The 21,309-nt window shown below is 32.6% G+C and overlaps 2 protein-coding genes across 2 annotated transcripts; one reads left to right on the top strand and one right to left on the bottom strand.

Annotated features, from left to right (window-relative positions):
- Positions 1 to 663: 663 nt before the first annotated feature.
- Positions 664 to 4,171, top strand: LOC148204326 (putative WRKY transcription factor 32). The gene is made up of 5 exons (XM_088107522.1): positions 664 to 1,056; positions 1,146 to 1,195; positions 1,943 to 2,634; positions 2,751 to 2,909; positions 3,722 to 4,171. Exons 1-5 carry the CDS (start codon positions 930 to 932, stop codon positions 4,059 to 4,061), a joined length of 1,368 nt encoding a protein of 455 aa, XP_087963648.1. The 5' UTR covers positions 664 to 929; the 3' UTR covers positions 4,062 to 4,171.
- A 7,048-nt stretch (positions 4,172 to 11,219) lies between these two features.
- Positions 11,220 to 18,557, bottom strand: LOC148204325 (uncharacterized). The gene is made up of 5 exons (XM_088107521.1): positions 18,341 to 18,557; positions 18,163 to 18,223; positions 17,960 to 18,064; positions 14,546 to 14,909; positions 11,220 to 11,398 (listed from the first exon to the last, which is right to left on the bottom strand). The coding sequence occupies exons 1-5, from the start codon at positions 18,479 to 18,481 to the stop codon at positions 11,377 to 11,379; spliced, it is 693 nt and encodes a 230-aa protein (XP_087963647.1). The 5' UTR covers positions 18,482 to 18,557; the 3' UTR covers positions 11,220 to 11,376.
- Between the last annotated feature and the right edge of the window lie 2,752 nt (positions 18,558 to 21,309).

Raw genomic sequence — 21,309 nt, 5'->3', positions numbered from 1 at the left:
TTATTGTCTCTTAAGATGAAATTCTATAAATTGTTTTTTAGTTCTTTCAACCTGATTTTAATAAAATCATCTACTTGCATAAAAATATTTGCAAGTAAAAATTTGTTATTACATCTAAGAATTTTATTGCAATTTGTAGTTCTTAAGTGGCGAATGATAGTTTATTCAATGAAAAAGGAGGGTCAAAACGTACAAGTTTCACCGTAGTATTGGCTTTTTTTGTTCAGTTCTAGTAACTTTTTCTTCCATTTTTTACACAACAATTAGAGTTATATCTTGTTCAAGAACACTTTTTTTCTGCAATTATTTTTTTAGGTTGAATATATGCTTTTCAAATTAGTCAAACAAGACTTTCATGAGGGTGTCTAAAATGATGAAGTATATGACGCTGATTATAATATAATAGTATTATGACAATTAATTTTTTGTTTAAATATTGGAAGACATATTAGTTTTTGAAATGATTTCTATGTATAGTTTAATGTTATGCATGTTGAACAAATCTATTATCTTTCAATTAAACTAAACTAATTAACTTTTTATTCATTTTCTTACTTTTAAATAAATCATTCATTCAGCTCACAGGTTCCTTACTCAAATGCTGTTTGAAGAAGGTGCGATAAAATAAAACAAACGGCGTTAACAAATACCGTGAAATGGAATAGAAGATGAGCAGGTCCAAAAGACAAACATCGAACGCGGGCAAACGGTTAATAACAGTGCAGACAACCTCCGTTTCCAAGTCGCAGCAAAACCCGACAACCCACCTGAAAGAGAGAGAAAGAGAGTGGTCAATAGCAGTCAACACATCTTGTTTTCTTTCACTCGGCTGTTCGCTAATCAACAAAACAAGATCAAATCAAAACCAGAAAATGAAAATTCGTGATCGAATCGTAAACTGAACAAACCAAAAATTGTCGTGCACTGTCATGGAAAAGGAAGAACCGATGCAGCAACCGCTCACAGACTCGTCGCTAACCACCCATTCATCAACTTCCACTGCTTCCGATGAAGAGCAACTCCACTCAGAAACCCTATCTCTGCATTCTTCTGCTCGTAAGTTGCGTTTCAATAACACTTTTCTCTTCTCTGTTATATTGTATTGATAGTAGTAAATACTGAATAATGGTGTGTTCATGCGGCAGATATGCAAAGAAGCTCTACCGCAAGTAAGCTTGGTCAAGATGAGAGTAAGGTTAGAGCATCTGTGTTAAATTATTAATTTTAAAAAAATTAAAACATTGAGATTGTGAATTTCAAAGGTGTGATTTTTTTTTATTTTTTTTTTAATTTTGAAATGTTCTGCTTGGTCTCAGTCACCTTATAAAGGGATTCTGGACGTGGTTTATGAGCCGTTGTTGTTGCTTCTTGTTCTTATGAGTGCTGAAGATATAGGTTTAGAATGACTATGGCTATGGCTACCCAGCTTTATTAAGTGCTTTTTAAATCAGTGTTTGTGTATAAGATATTTCTAGAATCCAAGACGAAATGAGGTTTAGTATTATTGAAATAAGCTTAAATGTATCATAAGCTATGTTGTAATCTCTTCCGAATGAGTGTTCATGTCATTAGATAACCCCGATTAAGCTATGATTAAGCTCTTTAAACACACCCTCAGTGTATTTTTCTGTCACTGTTTGAAAGTTTCGTGACTTCTTGGCCTTTAAAGGTATTTGTGAGGCTTAGAAACCTGAGGTTACATGAAGCTTATAAAAGAAAACAAGAAGCAAATAGTCTCGAATTATAGAATTATTCCTTGACAGTAAAAATTAATTTGACCAAAACTGCCATGAATCCAGCTGCAAAATCCAGTTTTTGATGTTTGGTATTAGATCTTCCATGAATAAATGGATCGGAGTTTGTACTTTGATTCATGCTCTCCCTTCTCTGCTTCCCATTTATTTGATTTCTTCAGCACTGAAATGCACCATTTTATGTACAGCAGTCAGCACAGCATTCTGATGAGGAAACTATTGTAAAGGAGACAGTAGAGGCACCTCAAAAACAGACACAAAATCAACTTCAGATGTCTGTTTGTTCAACTTCATCGTCTAAACTATCACCAACTTCTGTATCAATGTATTTATCATCTGCCCCTAGTTCAAGTGTACCACAACAGAGACCATCTCCCAAAGCTGTAAAAGTGCAAAAAATGGACAAAGGAACTCCTTCTGGTGATACAACCTTGTCTTCAGTTTCTGTTTCAAGGACATCTGCATCTGATGGATACAACTGGCGGAAGTATGGTCAGAAGCAAGTGAAGAGTCCTACAGGTTCTCGAAGTTATTACAGGTGTACCCATTCAAATTGTTGTGCAAAGAAGATTAAATTTTGTGACCATTCAGGATATGTGATAGAGATTGTTTACAAAAGTCAACATAGTCATGATCCCCCACACATAGTTGATTCTACTAAGGAAAGTAAATTCCTGCCTTACAGTGAACCTAAAATAAAATGCAGTATTCCAAAGCAGTCTAGCAGAGTTCAAATTGATTCTGATCCATCTTCTCCAAGAAAACCTTTATATGAATCACCTTGCAGTGCCAATAAAAATCAAGAAAACTCATCCCATGATGAGAATGACAAAGTTTTGTTGAAAAAAGAGCATGTTAATGACCCTGAGCCAAAAAGAAGGCAAGTTGCATATGAATTAATTTTTTTCATAGGAAATTTTTGAGGAATTTACTCTTTTTCTTGTACATGTGGCTGGATGTAATGTCTAATGCTCTTGTCCTTAATATGATAACTAGACTGAACAAAGGTGATTTAACATGCTTGGATTCAGCAATAAAACCTGGAAAGAAACCAAAGTTTGTTGTACATGCAGCAGAGGATATGGGGATATCAAGTGATGGATACCGATGGCGCAAATATGGACAAAAATTGGTGAAGGGAAACCCACATTTCAGGTTCATGGTTATATCTTGCTTTCTTTTTGTATTTCAAATAATACCCCTACTCGTAGTTCTGTTCTTCTATGGAAGTCGTAGCTGCAGTGTGGAATTTTATAAATAAATTTCCTGTTTGATTTGTTGGGTCAAATCAATTGAAGATATTGGTTTCACAAAAAATCTCTCGTGCTTATGTTCATAGATGCCATTGTTTTGGTTAATCAATAAATGGAATGCTAAGAAGTGTTTGAGTGTTTTGTTTTAAATCAAGGGTTGCATGTCTCCTTTTAATATTCCAAGATATAGCTAGTCTGATATGCTTGGTATGCACAGGTCCATTAAAATTGTACTTTTTTTTTATAATTGTATTTTATATTTATTTAAAAATAAAAACAAGTTTTAAAACATATATATTAAAATTGAAGATGATTAATTATATTTTTAATTGAACACATGTTACCCTAAAATATTATTATCTGATCTTTCTTCAAGTAATAATAGTGATACTATATGTATACAATAACTTAAAAATCAATTGTAATAGATATAAACTTATAATTAATTAAATTTTAGTATTCATTCTCTTTTACTTCAAATACTGTGTTTACATGTTGAATTTAATTTTTGTGACATAAAGGATTACATAAGTGACATAAGTTCAATCAGGATTGACATCACTTTTAACCCAAAAAATTTGTCTTTTTTCTTGTACAGTGTTAACTTAAAAACACTTAAAAACCCACTTTTCTGTGAGATGTTAACTTCCCTTTTGTTTTATTTAATATGACTGTTGAAATCTTACTTCTGTGCTTATCAATGTGAATTTCCAGAAACTACTACAGATGCACTTCTGCTGGATGTCCTGTTCGAAAGCACATTGAGACTGCTGTGGATAACGCAAAAACTGTGATTATAACATACAAGGGAATGCATGATCATGACATGCCTGTGCCCAAGAAACGACAGGGTCCACCAAGGGCTTCCCTTGTGGCTGCTGCAGCTCCTGCTTCAATGAAAAATTTGCACTTCAAAAAAGGTGGTTTGGTACAAAACCAGGAAACTTCTTCTGCTCAATGCTCAGAGGACACAGAAGATGAAGCATTGGACCTTGGTGGTGAGAAAGCAATCGAATCAGCTCGAACTCTTTTAAGTATTGGCTTTGAAATTTAACCCTGTTGAATGTATCTTTCAGAAATCATGCAACTTTTATCCATGTATAAATTAATTGGTCGGTCTCATGTAATTTTTGTGCTGTTCAATGTTTCTCTTTGTTGTGTTTTTACCCGTTTAGCTTTTTGGTTCAGAAGTTATGTTTAACTGAACACATGTTCAGCTTGTTTAGGAATTCACTACTATCTTATTCTCTCGTGGAGAATGAGAATAGGTGAAGATCTTTTTATCATTCAATTTCTGACACATTGATAGTTTTGAGTGTAAATAAGAAGGAATGCAAGAGTAGAAAGTAGATATGATATTTTAAATTTCTGCTTTTTTAGTTAAGGGATAAAAAAAGAAATGCTTTTGGGCCAAAATACTTTAATTTAAGTTGGGCTTTTTCTTCCTGCACCTTCATATATTTCTGAGAATTTCTTCCTTCATCCCATGTTTTCTTCCTGTACCCCTATAATTACTAACTATACTCTCATACTAGTAAAAAAGGATTAAAATATTTCTTCCACTGCTGCAGTCATCATTGTTGCCATTATAAAAGAAGAAAAAGAGAAGAAAAATAATCATCAGAGAGAACATGGAAGAAAACTCGTTCCAAAATATAATATATACGTTTCCAAAAGTTTGTTCTGAGAAGTATTCCAAAATGCATTTTATATTTCAGAAGTCTTATTTTAAAAATTAGAGGATGGTGAAAAGAAATTTTGGGGGTGCAGGAAGCGAAAGCCGAATCCTAGTTTGAAACCCGCAGAGTAAAAAGCAGACTCCACGAAGCTGAGAGGCTACTGTCTGAATAATTTGTGAAATGAAGGAATAATAAATTACTTTGGAAATGAATAATACTTAAAAAAGATAAACTTCAATAGCAAATTAGCAAACTGTACTTTGTGTTTTTAATTAAATGGTCCAGAGATTTAGTATCACTTTGAGTATGAAATAATGTTGAAAAGATATTACTCACCCTATATGCTCAAAATTTTGGACAATATTATTTATTAATTTAAAAGTAGATAATATGTAATGTTATCATTCAATAAAACAAAAACATGTAATATAAGTTGTTATTGTTCTTTTACTTTAATGATTCCCACAAATTTAAATATGAAAATTATTAACAAAACTCTTACAAGACTTTTTAAATACATTTTGTCAATGTTTTCTGTTTAAAATGCATTTTTTTTGTCATTACTTAATATTTCAAACACAATTTTTGGTTATTACTTGATATTGCTAATACAATTTTGTCATTACATGATATTGAAGAGTGACGTGAACACCTTATCATATTTCTTCTAATAAACGTATTACTTAACACATTTCTTCTAATACACGTGAGGCTCTGATTTATAATTTTTCACATTTCTTTCACTAATGATAAACATTTCTGGGGAAATATGATAATGACATTTTTCATTAAAATCTATTTTAATGAAGTTTATTTGGTGCTTAATACAATTTAATATTTTATAAACACGTCATTATGCTTCCTACGGTTCTCATCCAATGTGATTATATCGACTAAGGTTGGTTTTAAAAATTCTTTAGACAGGTGATCATGCACTGAAAGGAGTTCATCCATATTTGCAACATGCCCACGTTATAATAATATAATAAATATATAAATAAATAATCATTCAATACAATAACTTTTAACATATTTTATATTTAATACAATAAAAAATTACAATTTTAATATAGAATTTTAATTTTATTAATTTTATTTAAGCTGTTAAAATTTAAGATAATTGCACATATGTTTAAAATTGAACTATTGTAACATATGTTTATGAAAAGAAATATTAATGGTAATATATAATTTGTATATTTAACTTTAAGTTTTACATAACAAACAATTACTAAAATCAAACACACATACAATTAGTTTAATCATTTACTCAATTCAAACAAAATTAATAAAACTAAATTTTTTTATATTAAGGTTATTTTTTTTTTCTTATTGTACTATAAGTAAAACATATAAATAGTCATTGTAAAAAACTAAGTATTTACGAAAAAGAAAATTTCTGATTCAAGAATCTAAAATTGGACAAATTTCCTATTTCGTTAATAGGCTAACTTCTAATTGATGTTATGGTTACCATTTCGTATCATTCCATACTTTTTTTCTGTACTCCCATAAATATGAAATTTTTCACCTTGTTCTTAGAAAGTATTTATGGATTATACATCATACGTCATTTTTTGGCATAAATTTTTGTCCCAAAAATGAGTTTCAAATTGTAAAATCCACAAACATTTATAACTTCCAAATTGTAAAATCTAAAAAAAAAAATTATTTCAAAATTTTACAATATAAAAATATTTTTTGTATAACTTTTATTACTTCAAGATCATACAATCTAATTTTCTTTTTTCACGAAATAAAACTTTTGAATGTTGAAAGAAGGAGATTATTGATCATGTTGGAACTCAACAACTAACGACCAGTCCGAACACTAACAGTGTCCCTAGCTACTAGACCGACAACATAACAACCCGGCAGTTCAAGGGTCAAAATTGATTGTAACTCATGTTTGAATTCTCTATAATCAAAGTATAACTAATTAACAGCATTTTTAACACAAAAAGAATGATTTGAAATACATAATTGTCATCTCAATTCTTTTAATCAATTAACATACTTAAATAATAGATTAAAACATAACTAATCTTTTAGAATTCAAATCTAACTTATATTAATTGATTAGATTATTTTTATAATCGATTAATAATATCATGAAGATGGTTTTCTTTTAAAGACAAGTTTTCTTCTCATTTCAACAACACAATTTTCTAAATCTTATAAGAAAGTGGTTTTAAGTTCTTGAAGAGAGTAAGAGCTAGGTCTTTGAGAAATTCATAAACAAAAAGATGAGTTTAATTTTATGGATTCTTGTTTGATTGTAATGCTTACACTTCATGTATATACATTTCTTTTATTTTATGTATTTTTCATTCTTTACACTCTTTTTACTAGGTAGGAATATTGTTTTAATAATTGACACTAGAACTAATAATAAAAAATTAATCAATTAAAAAATCCTACTATAGCTAATATCTCTCAAACATTTGTTGAAGGACCATTTATTAATAGACCACCTCTATTTGAAGAAAAAAACTACCTATTTTAAAAATTCATAATGAAAATCTTCTTAGAATTAACCAAGAAAGATATATGAGATGTTGTGATAAATGGAACCTTTCAACCGACAAAGATTGAAAATGATAAAAATATACCTAAAGAATTTTCTTCATGAACACATGATGAAAACAAGAGAACACATTATGATGTTAGAGTCAAAGATATCATATCTTCTACACTAACATTGGATGAATTTTACATTATCTCAGCTTGTGAAATAGCCAAATAAATGTGGAATTTCTTGGAGATGACATAGAAGGCATAGGTGAAGCCAATAGGTCAAGAAAAAACAACATCTTCTAAGAATACGAAATGTTTATAATGAAGGTTGGAGAGAACATATTTGATGTTTAGAAAAGGTTTATTCAAGGTAACATCAAGATCCTACCGAGTTTAAACAGAACATGGTAGCTCAAGGTTACAACAATATCTCAATCAAAAGATCTTACAACTCTAAATATGGTCATCCTCTTTGGAAAATTGAGAGAACAGGAATTAGAACTGGAAAAACTTAAAGAGGAAAAAAGAGGAGAAAAAAAAGCATACCATAGCCTTGAAAATTGTTGCCAAGGTTGTGCAAAATATACTACCAGAAAGATTGAATCTAACCGAATATATTTAAAAGATGAAGCATTAAATCTTATGATAAAAGAGGTTTCCAAAATTTATGAAATACAAGAATAAATCTAACAATACTTCTGAAGGAACTAAGAGACCATTCTAAAAGCAAGAATAATCTATTGTCCCAACATGCTTTGAATATCATAAAACTAGCCACGTGAAGCCTGATTGTCTTGTTTCAAGTGAAAGCAAAAACTAGCCACTTGAAGCCTAATTGGTCAAATAATCAAAATATTAAGAAGTGGTAATGCAAAAGAGTATTTCTCATCCTCTTTTTTTGCTATCTTGAGTTCCCATGGTATTTTTCATCAGTCTACGTATCCTCATACACCGCAACAAAATGATATATCAGAACGAAAAAATAAACATTGGTTGAAACTGTCCATACCCTTTTGCTTGGTGCCCATATTCCTGTCCATCACTGTGGGAATGCCTTATTAATAAAATGTCCTCCTCCTCTCTTGATAATAAAGTCTCTTTCCTCATTTTGTTTCCTAATGATCCTCTCTTTCATACATCTCCTCGAGTGTTTGGTTATGTATGTTTTGTTCATGACATGTCTTTAGGTCTAGACAAACTCTCTGCTCCCGCTCTCAAATGTGTCTTCTTAAGTTATTCTCGACTTAAAAAAGAATATCGATGTTACTCTCCTGAAACTAAGTATTACATGTTTGTCAATGTCACATTCTTTGAACAAACTCCTTACTTATCTCCATCTGTTTAAGATGTTTATATCCTCCAACAGGTCCTTCTTATTCCAATGGCTGAGTTAAATAATTTCACTGTCTCTATCATTCCAAGTCTTGATCATAATCCTCCTGAACCCATTTCTCCACATACTGAGATCATGTCACACAGGGCCCCAATGGATAATCCACCTCCCCAAGATAATGGTGAATCTCCTACTTCAGATTTTTCTCCCTCGTCACCTCCTCCCATACCTCCTGGTGCAAATGATTCAGCATGGACTATTGCTCTCAGAAAAGGTACTCGTTCCACTCGAAACCCTCATCCCATTTATAATTTTCTTAACTATGATCGATTGTCACCCTCCTATTTTTCTCTTTTATCCTCAGTGTCTTTTGTTGTTATACCCAAGAATGTGAAAGAAACATTTGATCATCCTAAATGACGACAAACTATGATTGCAGAAATGTAGGCTCTTAACCACAATAATACTTGGGAGCCAATGCCCTTTCCCCCGAGCAAAAAAGGCGGTTGGTTGCCAAGGAGTGTATGCAGTTAAAGTTGACCCTGATGGTGAAATTGATCGGCTCAAAACCCAACTTGTTGCAAAAGATTACACTTAGGTTTACGATCTTGATTATTGTGACACTTTCCCTCCTATAGCTAAGATGACTCTATTATTCACCTCTTTTTTGCCATGATAGTCATCCGTCATTGGCCACTTCATCAATTGGATATTAGAAATGTCTTCCTACATGGTGACGTTGAGGAAGAAATATGGAGCAACCTCCTAGGTTTGTTGCTCAAGAGGAATCTGATATGGTATGCAAACTACATCAATCTCTATATGGCCTTAAGCAATCACCACATGCTTGGTTTGGAAAGTTTAGCTCCATTGTTCAAAAATTTGAGCTAAAACAAAATGAAACAAATCTTTTTTACTATCGTTCTTCTCTTGGGTAATGTGTTTACTTAATAATATATGTTGGTGATATTGTCATTATAGGAAATGATGTTGGTTGAATATCTCAACTGAAAGAGTACTTGTGTAGACATTTTCAAACCAAGGATCCTGGAAGTTTCAAATACTTCTTAGGCATTGAAGTAGTGCAATCAAAAGATGGAGTTATAATATCCCAAAGGAAGTATGCTCTTGATATATTACAAAAAACAAACATGATTGATTGCAGATCGGTAGACAATCTCATAGACCCAAACCAAAAATTAAAGACAAAAGAAGTGAGTTATTCTCCGATCCAGAGGTATAGGAGACTGATTGGAAAACTGATTTATCTCACTATTACAAGGTCAGATCTATCCTTTGTAGTTGAAGTGGTTAGTTAGTTCATGCAGACTCCATGTGTTGACCATTGAAATACTCTCATTTACATTCTAAGGTATGTCAGGACAAAGATTGTTATATGAAGATAAAGGAAACATCCAGGTCTCTCGGTATTGTGATGCAGATTAGGCAAGTTCACATATTGATAAACAGTCTACTCCAGGATAGTGTGTTTTTCTAGGATGAAATATTATTTCATGGAAAAGTTAGAAACAAAATGTAGTAGCTTGATCAATCATTAAATGTGGGGTGAAACAATTCCTTCAATAGCTTAAATTTTGTGACACTCATACTATGAAGATGTATTACAACAATTACATTGTTCTCTACATTGCATCAAATCCATTGTTTCACAAGAGGATTAAACATATAGAAATTGATTGTCATTTTGTTCGTGAAAAGTTATTGACTAAAAAAATATGTAATGAGTTGATTGGGTCAAATGATCAACTCGTAAATGTATTGACCGTCATTAAGAGATCATCGAATTGAGTTTATTTGTTCCAAGCTCGATACATACAATTTGTATGATGAAACTTAAAAATGAGTTTAAGATATTTATCCTATTTTATCATCATTATATTGTGTCAACGATGACCTTATTTATCATGATTATATTATATTTAAGATTATCCTATTTATCATGATTATATTGTGTCCAGGATTAATCTATTTATCATATTGTGTATAGGATTACCTTATTCATCATATATTCTTGATCAATTTATTCTTATAAGTAGAAGATTATAAGAAAGATCAATTAAACCTTCTAGAATTATTTTACAGTTAATATCCATCCTGACTTAGAATAGTTCTGAATTCCTAAATTTTCCTTAATTACCAGTCCATTATAAGTGCTTAACAATTGTAATAATTATTAATTTTGAAGAACACGTTAGTCTATAATTTGTAAGACTCCCAAAAAGTTGTTACTTAAAGCCTCAAGTGGAGTGAATACTCAACTGGGTGTTAGGTCGTATTAGCGTTATATATTTCTCTACACATGATTATTACTTATAGTTTATAATTTGTAGTACTCCTAGAAAGCTATTACTTATAGTCTCCATAATCAAAGGGTGTTGGGCTGTGTTAGTGTTATATATTTCTCTCGTATGACTTTTTCTGAGAATGAATTCCCTAATGCTGAATTTTTAGATGATCATGGTGAAAATTTTGCTTCATCTCTCCTGACAAATTCTAACAACTTCCGCTTAATCTCTGTATGAAATGAGAGTTCTAACAAGACAAGTCACATGAAGGATATGATCCATTCCCAGTGTGAGCCCAGGCTCATTATTTTCTGTCAGGAGACAGTTGCAAAAGCGTATGATGGTGATCTAAAATTAATTTGGATCCAAAAGAAAGATAATAAAAAAAGTGTAACTAGGTATTGAGTATGAGAAATGCACCATAACAAATTGTACAATAGATAGTCTTGCCAAGACAAATATGATAAAGGAATGAAATCCATATGGGAAAAGAAACAACCGTCACCACCGTCATGAGAAGAATAAGTATGACACCTACAAGATCCGAAAATGACATCTGCCAACATACAACATAGAAAACATGTTAGCAATAAATATGAACATATAGCTAGTAACAAAGGAATTACATTTCATATTGGGTAACAATAAATTTTAAGAATATAACCCCATTGTCAGTAGTTGTCTCGAGAAGCTTATTAAAAAAAACAATTATTTCAACAAAATAAATTAAATTAATGTCAGGGGTAAGAGAAAATTTTCTCTACATGATCAGTTGACCATACTTCATATGGAACATTGAATAATTTTAACAATTGCTAGTCAAGTAACATTATTCCACCCGCACTAACTTTTAAGACGTAGATGTTATGATAAGTAGATAAAAAATCTACCATAAACAGTTTAGTTTCATCAATCAATATGGTCTTGTTAAGACTACCCATGATTTCGATCATATAATAAATAGTAAGATCTTAATTAAATGCACAAAAAAACAAAATAAATCAAATTTTTACTCTTAAAGAAAAAACAAAATGAACCTTCACAAAGATCGTCAAACCCTTCAAAGCAAGAAAGTCTAGACCACGTTTAATGATTAGACTACAACCATCACAAGATGTTGACGACAATGTAGACACTGAAAACCCATGTGTAACACAAGACTCAAATTTGATTTACTAGACCGTCTACTCTTAACCAAACTGGACACACAGGTTCCCAAGTTTATTCTAACATAGTATATCAACTCATCTTGAGATCGTATGCTTAATTTGGTATTGTCAGTATTATGAAGGGATGTTCAAAGAAAAAGTTGCCATCAGCATTGCGAGTTGAGCACATGTCAACTAAAAGGCTGGCTACCAACCTCTAATAAAGCATTGAAACAAAGATAGAAGATCTGCAAGCAAGCTCTTACGGTCTTATTCAATATATCTATATATACAAGTTCTCCCATGCAGCAGAAAAAGAATAATGATTCAAGCGATTCTAAATGACTCTATGTGAGTTAAAGCTCTTTGCATGCAATAATGTCATAAGGCTTCTCTTAGTGCAAGACCTTAGGAGCATCTAGCACGACAATAGAGAATGCTTCTTATTTCTAAAGCCTTCACTTTGTGAATTTACTAAGTCCGTATCCTCTCTATTGGGTGTTATCTTAGTAATCTTTTCAAACAACTCTTCTGTTGTAGCAAGAAGTCACACTTAAAGAATACTCGGGAAAGTCAAAAGTGGCTACATGAACAAAAAAAAAAAGACTTGTTCTTTAGCTTGGGAAGATAAAGGAGATAGTCAAGAATGATTTTATACATTTGTTATAAGCCAGAAGTGATAGTTAGAATAATTGTAACCAATTATTGATTAGTGAAATTCTTTACAATAGGAGAAACTATACGTAGCCCAGTACTGAGGTAAATCGTTATAAAATTCATAGGTATGCCACTGCCTCAAGTAGTGCACCTGTAACAGCTTTTTGCTGTCTTTTACAAGCAGCTTGCAAAAACCCTCTTAAAACATTATTTGACTGTCAAACGATCACTCATAGACATCTAATCATCATAGTCTGACAATACATTTGTTAAAATCTTTTAAGCTCTATTCAATCATTCCTTATACTTGTATTGAGATCAATTAAGAATTTTTCATAAATTAACATTTTCCTCCTCGAGTAATATAGTTTGTTCACCTAGAAAAGTTAATTTATAATTGAGGAAAAGTTAACCACCACTGCCTCAAGTATTGCACCTGTAACAGCTTTTTGCTGTCTTTTACAAGCAGCTTGCAAAAACCCTCTTAAAACATTATTTGACTGTCAAACGATCACTCATAGACATCTAATCATCATAGTCTAACAATACATTTGTTAAAATCTTTTAAGCTCTATTCAATCATTCCTTATACTTGTATTGAGATCAATTAAGAATTATTCATAAATTAACATTTTCCTCCTGGAGTAATATAGTTTGTTCACCTAGAAAAGTTAATTTATAATTGAGGAAAAGTTAACCACCACCTTATATGAGCAAACTATCAGCCCAGGTACAGAGAATCGGATGATAGAATATCAACACAAAAATACTTAGACTTTAAATATCATGGTAACTATTGGAAACTATTCGATCCCATTGTCTCTTAACTTGTGCACATTATATTCTATTACTCTCCCTTCCATTTATGTCAATAATCTCCTTTAGTAACCAAAAATAAAAAATGATACTAAGAAGATCAAGTATACATCCAATTGTATGATTACTGTGGTTGGAGAAACATGTAGAATTTAAGGGAAAAAAGTCAAGAAATAGTATGTATCTAGATCAATTGAAGAGAAATAATAACCTAATAACATGAAAAAAAGTGCATTAATTTATTTTTAGTCCCTGTATTACATCGATCTTATCGTTTTGGCCTTTGTTGACCATTTAATCCCTATAACATAAAATTTTACTATTTTTATCTCGTTGTCAATATCTTCTGTTCAAATGATGAGATGATAATCAAAATACTACATCACCATGACACTAACGAGGTGGAACAAAACAATAAAATTTTATGTTACAAAGACAAAAAATGTTAAAAGTGGGTATATTATAGGAATCATTTATATATTCAAGATTTAATTTATTTATAATTTTTTTTAAGATTATTTTTTTAAAATCTCACTTATCCACACAAAAAAACATAATTTTATAATTTTTTTTTATTTAAAGAAATGCTGATTCGTTTTATTTTTCTAAGATTAAATTTAAAAAGAAATGCATTTTTTCAAATTTAAAATACTATGAATGAATCATAAATTCAATATATAAAAAGCATTTTAAAAATTTAAAGAATTAAAAACCAAATATATATACAGAGACACACTCAACCTCTAGACTTAAATATAAGAAAAATGATCAAATTTCACACAGATTAAAAAGCTAGTTATATCCATTTAATGTTATTGATTTCATAAAATAAAGGAGCGTAATTTCTAAATTACTCAACATGTTTATTGGTATTGTGCCAAGGTTTAAACTTGAGTATAAGATAAATATTAAGGTTTAAAGATAAATTTTATAAATAAATATGCTCTTTTAAAATGTATAAGGAAAGGTAGTTTACGTTCCGTTATTTTTATCACCTTTCTTAAAGGAAACCTTTATTGATACTAACTAGGCAGACTAAACAAAAGCAAAAAAAAAAAAAAATAGAGGGAGAACAGGCATACCCCAGTAGTCCTCTGCCTTGCCAAGATCTAGGTGTAACAGTTAAGTTTATCACTATGCCTTGCCTCACAATAACAACAGGTACTGCACGACCCATATTTGACTGAGCCTCCGAAGAAAGCCTTTGCAGCAAATTATCACCTGCTTCCACATCACCAAATTTAAGAATTTGATCTCCAAGTTGTAAACCATCCTCCACTGCTGGAGACGAATCTGCTATCTCGTCTACCATTGCAAAGGGTCTACTAATCAACACATCCACATCCATTGAATTGGGGGAATGTCTCATAAGGACATTTTGTGATGTCATCAATGAAACAGCGTCTGTAGTTGATGAGGTCTGACTATCCGAACCATCAACATTACCTTAGCATGAAGTCAAACATTGTCATAATAAATATCATTTATTATTCATAGAGAGAGTAATCTTAATCAAACTAAAGAAGAAGGGAGAAAGACTAATACAAGAATTCATACCAATACTAATTGTTGAAATGTAATGTTTTATTTTGTTTTATTATTCATGTAATGGAGTGCCTTGCCCCTTTGTGTTCTATAAATACAGTAGTAAAGTTGTAACAGTGTAAGAAATATACACTATTTTATTTCATTACATTTATTCAAGTTGGTATCACACTCAGACCATCTTTTTTGGTTCATTTTCATGTCTGTCATCAGCACCATAGTCTTTCATCCGCCGTTCGCAATTGTTGTCCGTCATCCACCATCGTATCTCCTTTGACAAAGTTAGGGTTAGGTGTGCCTCGAGAAGCGCAACCCATCCATAGTGGTCGCCACCTCAAAATCTGTCAGACACGCCGCCACGTGCCATCTTTCGTGGTAACCCATCCTTCTGGACGTGTTTTTGTCCTTGTTCTTCTTTTTTGGTGGCAATAGCTTTCACCTAGGGTTTTCCTCTCAAAGTTAAGGTTTTTTGGAATCCTAGGGTTTTCTCTCCAAGCTATGTTCTTTTTTATTTTGGAATGACTTCCTCTCTATCTATACTCCTATATTACCACTACAAAGCGCAATTGGAAAAATTACTTATCTTGATTCGCATTTGTGGAGTTATGGTTTCTTGGTCAAGGATACCATAATCATCTAAAACAATGTCTCTACTGTTCAGATGAAGAAAAACCTTAGTGGCAAAAACTGGATTTTGAGTTGTGTTGTTTTGTGGAAATCCATTGTCACTACAAGATATTTTGAGACCTTATAAGACATGCTTGAATGGAAATTCAACGTTTTATAGTCATACTTCTCCTGACAAATGTTTTTATCTTATGGTTTATGTTGATAATATTGTTATTACAGGAAATGATGTCACTAAAATTGCTGAAGTAAAGAACCATTTGTTCGCCACTTTTAGACCAAAGATCTGGGTGGTCTAAAATATTTTCTTGGTATTGAAGTGATACAATAAAAAGAATGTGTCATCATTTCACAAAGAAAATAGCTCTTGATATTTGGGAGGAGATAGACCTTTCAAATTGCAAGCCCATTGAAAGAGCAAGGTGAACTTTTTTAAGACCCAAAGAGATGTAGAAGGTTGGTTGGAAAACTCGTCTATCTTGTTATAACAAGACCTGATCTTTCTTATGCACTGGGAGTTGTGAGTCAATTTATGCAAAATCCCCACATTGATCATTGGAATGTTGTGATTTGCATTCTCATATATGTAAAAGGGAACCCAGGACAGGAACTGTTGTACGAGAACAAGGGAAGTACTCAAATTGAAGGGTATTGTGATGCGGATTGGGCTGGTTGTCCATTTGACAGAAGATCTATCACAAGATACTTTGTATTCCTTAAAAGGGAACCTTGTATCTTGGAAAAGTAAGAAACAAAGTGTTATTGCTCGATCTAACACAAAAGTTGAATATAAATCTATGGCTCTAGCTACATGTGAACTTGTGTGGATTAAACAACTCCTTTAAGAGTTGAAATTTTGTGAAAATGAGCAGATAAAGTTGTATTGTGCCAACCAGGCAACTCTTCATATTGCCTCTAATCCAGTGTTTCATGAGAGAACAAAACATATAGAAATTGATTGTCATTTATTTAGAGAGAAGCTATTGTGCAAGGATGTTATATTAAGTTTGTCAGCTCTAATGAACAACTTGCAAACATTTGACTAAATCTCTAAGGAGGCCTAGAATTTAATTTATATGTTCCAAGCTTGGTGCATATAATCTATATACTCCAGCTTGAGTAGAGTGCTGAAATGTAACGTTTTACTTTGTTTTATTATTCATGTATGGGAACCCAACTTTAGGGTCAGGGTTTTAAGGCAGTGTCTTGCCCCTTTGTATTATGCCCTTTGCATTCTATAAATACAGTAGTAAAGCTGTAACAGTGTAAGAAATATACACTGTTTTACTTCATTACATTTATTCAAGTCTAACAAAAACAATAGCTTTGCACAAACAAAGATTAGTCACTTTAACAACAAAACACAATAACAAACAATCATCTTTTCCTACATCAGGTTTACAGGCAACTTTGCAATGGGATTTTTTGCATCTTCAAGGAAGAGTGGCTTTGTTAAGCCTCTTTGGACCAATATTTTACACGCATGCCCATGACTTTGAAAGAAAGATTTTGCAGTGGGTGGGTTCTGCAGGGTTGATGTGCTTGTAATTGTAGGACATGCTGGAACTTCTCATGAGATAGAGTGGTAGCTTGGCTTCTTTATGAGTGTGTTAAAGTTTTGATGCTGATGGAATTGGCAGCAGGGGAAAGAAGGGTGCTATCATGGATAATAACATATAGACGTAAAATTTTCAAGTTGGTCAGATTCAACAACAAAAATACTACAGTGGTTTAGACTTTATATTTTAGTAACATTTCAACATGATTAGTATTATACCTAAAACAATAAACAGACCAAGTAATTATTTGCACAACAATTTATGCCCCATAAGCTAATGACAAAGAAATAGACTATAAAAAGTTGTCATAATTTGAGATTAAAAAGAAAATTACGGCATTGGCACGGGAATCAGGGTAAGGAGGACCCAACATCAAATTTGACAGAGCGCAAGGTTGCTCCAGAAAAAAAATTGACCCTAACACGTGCATTCGGTGACTAAGCAGAAGAAAGCTACAAGGCAAGACACATACATACACAAGGAAAAAATCATACATAAAAAAAGACAACCTTAAAACAAGAAGAATCATGAATTCATGCTATAATAATTCATAAAGAATAAATGCACTGCTAGCAATACCCAAAACCCATAAAAGATAGACATAGAAACAGAATTTCAAAATCCCAAATTCCATGGTAAAAGGAGCAGCTAGACCACTATGAATCACCTTATTGACAAACAAAACCTAAGTTCATAGTAGCATATAAAATCAAAGTTCCAACATGCAAATCTATATGCACAAGAACACCAACTCTTTGGTGATACCTGGATTCTTGTAGACCGATGACCTACTTTCAAGTCTTGCAGAATGCAGAATTTGAATATTTTTGTTTATTTTCTCAGTTATCTCCTTGTGGTCATTGCGCAACTCTACAAAGAGAACGGAAATCATAAAACATCAGCATGTTGACGCTTGTAAAAAAGCCATCGAACACAAATAAAAGTAGTTCGAAGCCAAATCTGCGAACCTGCAAGGCGACGTCGTTCGGCTCGAACAACGGGGATGTCGATATCGGAACGAGGAAAACCCTAAAAAATGTAGCAGCGGCGTCTCGTAAAGAACGAATGAATAAAAGCTTATGCAAAACTTTGGAATGAATAGATGGTTGGAATTAGTGGTGTGAGAAAAGAAAGAGAAGGGAAAACCTCAGAATCGACGAGACCACCAGACACACCAGGAGCTCCGGGCCGGGAGAGGCGAGCGATGACGGCGTTCATCTCCGCCTCCAGCGCGCTACGCTTGTCCATGAGAGACATGGTTTCCGCCTTCACGTTCGTCGCCACCATAGCCACCTTCGAGAGAAACGATTTTTGGTTGTTCTTCTAATAAAATAACGATGAACTGGTGTATTTATTTATCTAGGGTTTTTTTTTTTCCTATGCGCGAGCAGGGTTTCTAATGTCTTTAACTTGGAAAGGAAAACTATATAATTATTTTATTTGTAACCATCACTTTAATTGTTGTTATATCAGTTAATAATTATTTTTTAAAAATAAACAAATAAATATATACTAGATTGAATAGAAAAATTTAAAGATTCGTTTTCCGATGACTATCTTACATACTGAAGATACTTATTTACAATTGTCTTGAAATATCTTATGAAAAAATTCTTTTGTGAGCAAATGTACAGATATATAGATTCAAATTTGCATAAGCATTATCTTCATTACGTGTGTTTGTCAATTTCAATAGGTTTAACTTTATTATATTTTGCATAGTTGACGCGTTATTACATCACAATTGACATGGGTATTATCAACTTTTTATTTAAAGTCCTATTGTATGATTCGTATAAGATGGTGTCATCAAGAAGAAAATTAATATCATTATCTTTAAAGCTTGCCACTCCAGCTCAACCCAACTAATATACTCAAAGTGGAATAAGAACATGAATAAGAGTCATCAAACTCACATTAAAATGCATTATCTTTCATCTCATACAAAATTCCCAAAATGTGAAATAAATTAGGTCACATCAAAGATGGTAGTCTAAGACAAAAGCCAAGATAAAAAGAAAAAGACAATCCTCCAAAAAGCTACGAGTGCATGGATAAGAATGGTTTTGAATATCTTTAAATAAGCAAAATCTTGTATAATAAATCAAAGTTCAACCAATTTTTTGTTTGATTTCGACTATGTACTTAAAAATCAATAAACTATAAATACATATTTTTAAAAACATCGCGTCTCATCAAATGTTTACTAGACACAAGTGGTTTATTTATATACTTTTTCTAACCTTTAATATTTCTTATACACAATGAAAATTTATAAATACTTATTCATTACACAAAGAAGATTAGTGACATGTCCTTAACCTCTGTCAAATATGGAGATAAATGTTTAAGATGTTGTATAGTGTATGTAACTTGTGATCTTTTAAATAATCAAAGTGTTTTAGCTACTGAGTGATTTTGTCTAGATAATACTTGTACTTAATCAAATGTAATTGTCTTCAAGTATTTCTTGTAACTTATTTAGGAGTGGTTGTATGTAAAAAATATTTGTAACTTAGCAATTGGCTGTGTCCAAAGAATACATATAGTGCTCAATCGATACTCATTATATAAATAATACTTATTTTTTTAGTTAGAACTAGAGATTAAAAATATTTGTATTTTGCAGTGATAGTGGTGAAACTTGATCAAGTTAATAAAAAATTAAATGTTTTATGTTTCTTCAAAACAAACCAATATGAAAACATAATGCATAAAACTATATATTCATGTCATTTATCTTCAACTAACTTAAAGATGAGAACTTTTTGAAATTTTAAATAAGTTGCTATAATACAATTGTCATATTGAAATTGAATATGATAAATTTTGTCAAATACATCTCTTACACGACATTAAACTTCGTTTGTGTTTATCAAGTTAAAGATTTGCAAAATTGTTTTTTAAAATTCCCAAAACACAATTTAACCCCATTTGTGTTTTTGGCCTATTTTCACAATTTAGTTTATTTTGATTGTAACTTTACTGTTATGTAGTAAGATATTTATTACATAAAATATCTTAGATATTATATTTATTACATAAAATATCTTAGATATTTTAAACAGTTAAGTAACTAACCACATTTTTAGGTAAGGTGGTTATTTTTATTTTGCTTATAAATACAGTAACAGGGCAAAGGTCCAGGTACGTTCTCTTTATGTTCTAGAGACCCTGAATAATATTTCAGAGCAGTATCATAATCACTCCCTTGAGAGCTGAGGCTCCATAACTCACATCTGACTTGAGCGTCGGAGTATCTTTGCAGGTACCGCCCCCTCCTTTGGCAAGCATGAACAACAACAATTGGAGAAGAGCAAGCGTCCCAGACAGCCAGGAGCAACAAAGACACACCGGACAACATTTATACCGAAACATTTTGGCGCCCACCGTGGGGCCGAGTGTCATCTCACAAAAACCGCAAGAGGAGCACTCAGCCTCGATGAATCACTTCTTCGGATAAAGCTACTCCATCAAATCGCTGCATCGCCGCCAAGATTCTCCTCCGCGAACCATTGACGCCACTGTCATTACCAGATCAAACGACGCCTCCAGCGAGTTTCTCTCCTTCTTCCGTCGCCACCGACGTCGTCTTTATCAAGATCCAATTCCTAGACCAGCACCAATTGCTGCAACAACTGGCTCGGCGTCTTCTACGACCGTGACTCTCGCATCACCGCAAGGATTCTCCCCCGTGAGCCATTAACGCCAGTAAACACCTTTGCGAAATCGTGCCTCTTTTTCGGGTCAGACCCAGCGCAGAGACAGCCCCCAAATCGGGTCCGTCCATCACCCTCCGCCACGCACCACCAGACACCGCTGTCACAGGGGCACCATTAATTCATCCCCATCATCTCCACGATCGCACAATCCTGCAAATAAAAACCCTCAAATTCCAAATCATAACCCAAGCAAATCGCAGATTCAAAACCCCGTGCCATCCAACTCGTCGTTCGGTTCCACCTCCACGCCATACGTAGCGCCTTCAAGCCAAGACTAGGGTTAGATACTGTACCGTACGGTCCGTCCGACACATTGACCGAACGGTCGTCGAAGGTCGTCCATTCAAGACGACCATCAAGAACGAGCCACACTCCAAGGTCGTCATTAGGTCG

This window comes from Vigna umbellata, chromosome 2 (assembly GCF_029865625.1).
Source record: "Vigna umbellata cultivar VRB3 chromosome 2, Vumbellata_1.0, whole genome shotgun sequence".
In the NCBI taxonomy this organism is placed as follows: domain Eukaryota; kingdom Viridiplantae; phylum Streptophyta; class Magnoliopsida; order Fabales; family Fabaceae; genus Vigna; species Vigna umbellata.
The sequence above is the reverse complement of the archived record's forward strand: the minus strand, read 5'-3'. Positions and strand labels throughout refer to the sequence as shown.

What these genes read in the sequence shown, in the direction of transcription:
- LOC148204326 (XM_088107522.1), top strand. Translation starts at nt 930, where the DNA reads ATGGAAAAGGAAGAACCGATGCAGCAACCGCTCACAGACTCGTCGCTA. An exon ending in TTGGTCAAGATGAGAGTAAG is followed by an intron (nt 1,196 to 1,942) that starts GTTAGAGCATCT and finishes TTTTATGTACAG; the next exon opens with CAGTCAGCACAGCATTCTGA. An exon ending in AAGGGAAACCCACATTTCAG is followed by an intron (nt 2,910 to 3,721) that starts GTTCATGGTTAT and finishes GTGAATTTCCAG; the next exon opens with AAACTACTACAGATGCACTT.
- LOC148204325 (XM_088107521.1), bottom strand. Translation starts at nt 18,481, where the DNA reads ATGGTGGCGACGAACGTGAAGGCGGAAACCATGTCTCTCATGGACAAG. An exon ending in GTGGTCTCGTCGATTCTGAG is followed by an intron (nt 18,224 to 18,340) that starts GTTTTCCCTTCT and finishes TACATTTTTTAG; the next exon opens with GGTTTTCCTCGTTCCGATAT. An exon ending in CAAGGCAGAGGACTACTGGG is followed by an intron (nt 11,399 to 14,545) that starts GTATGCCTGTTC and finishes GTATGTTGGCAG; the next exon opens with ATGTCATTTTCGGATCTTGT.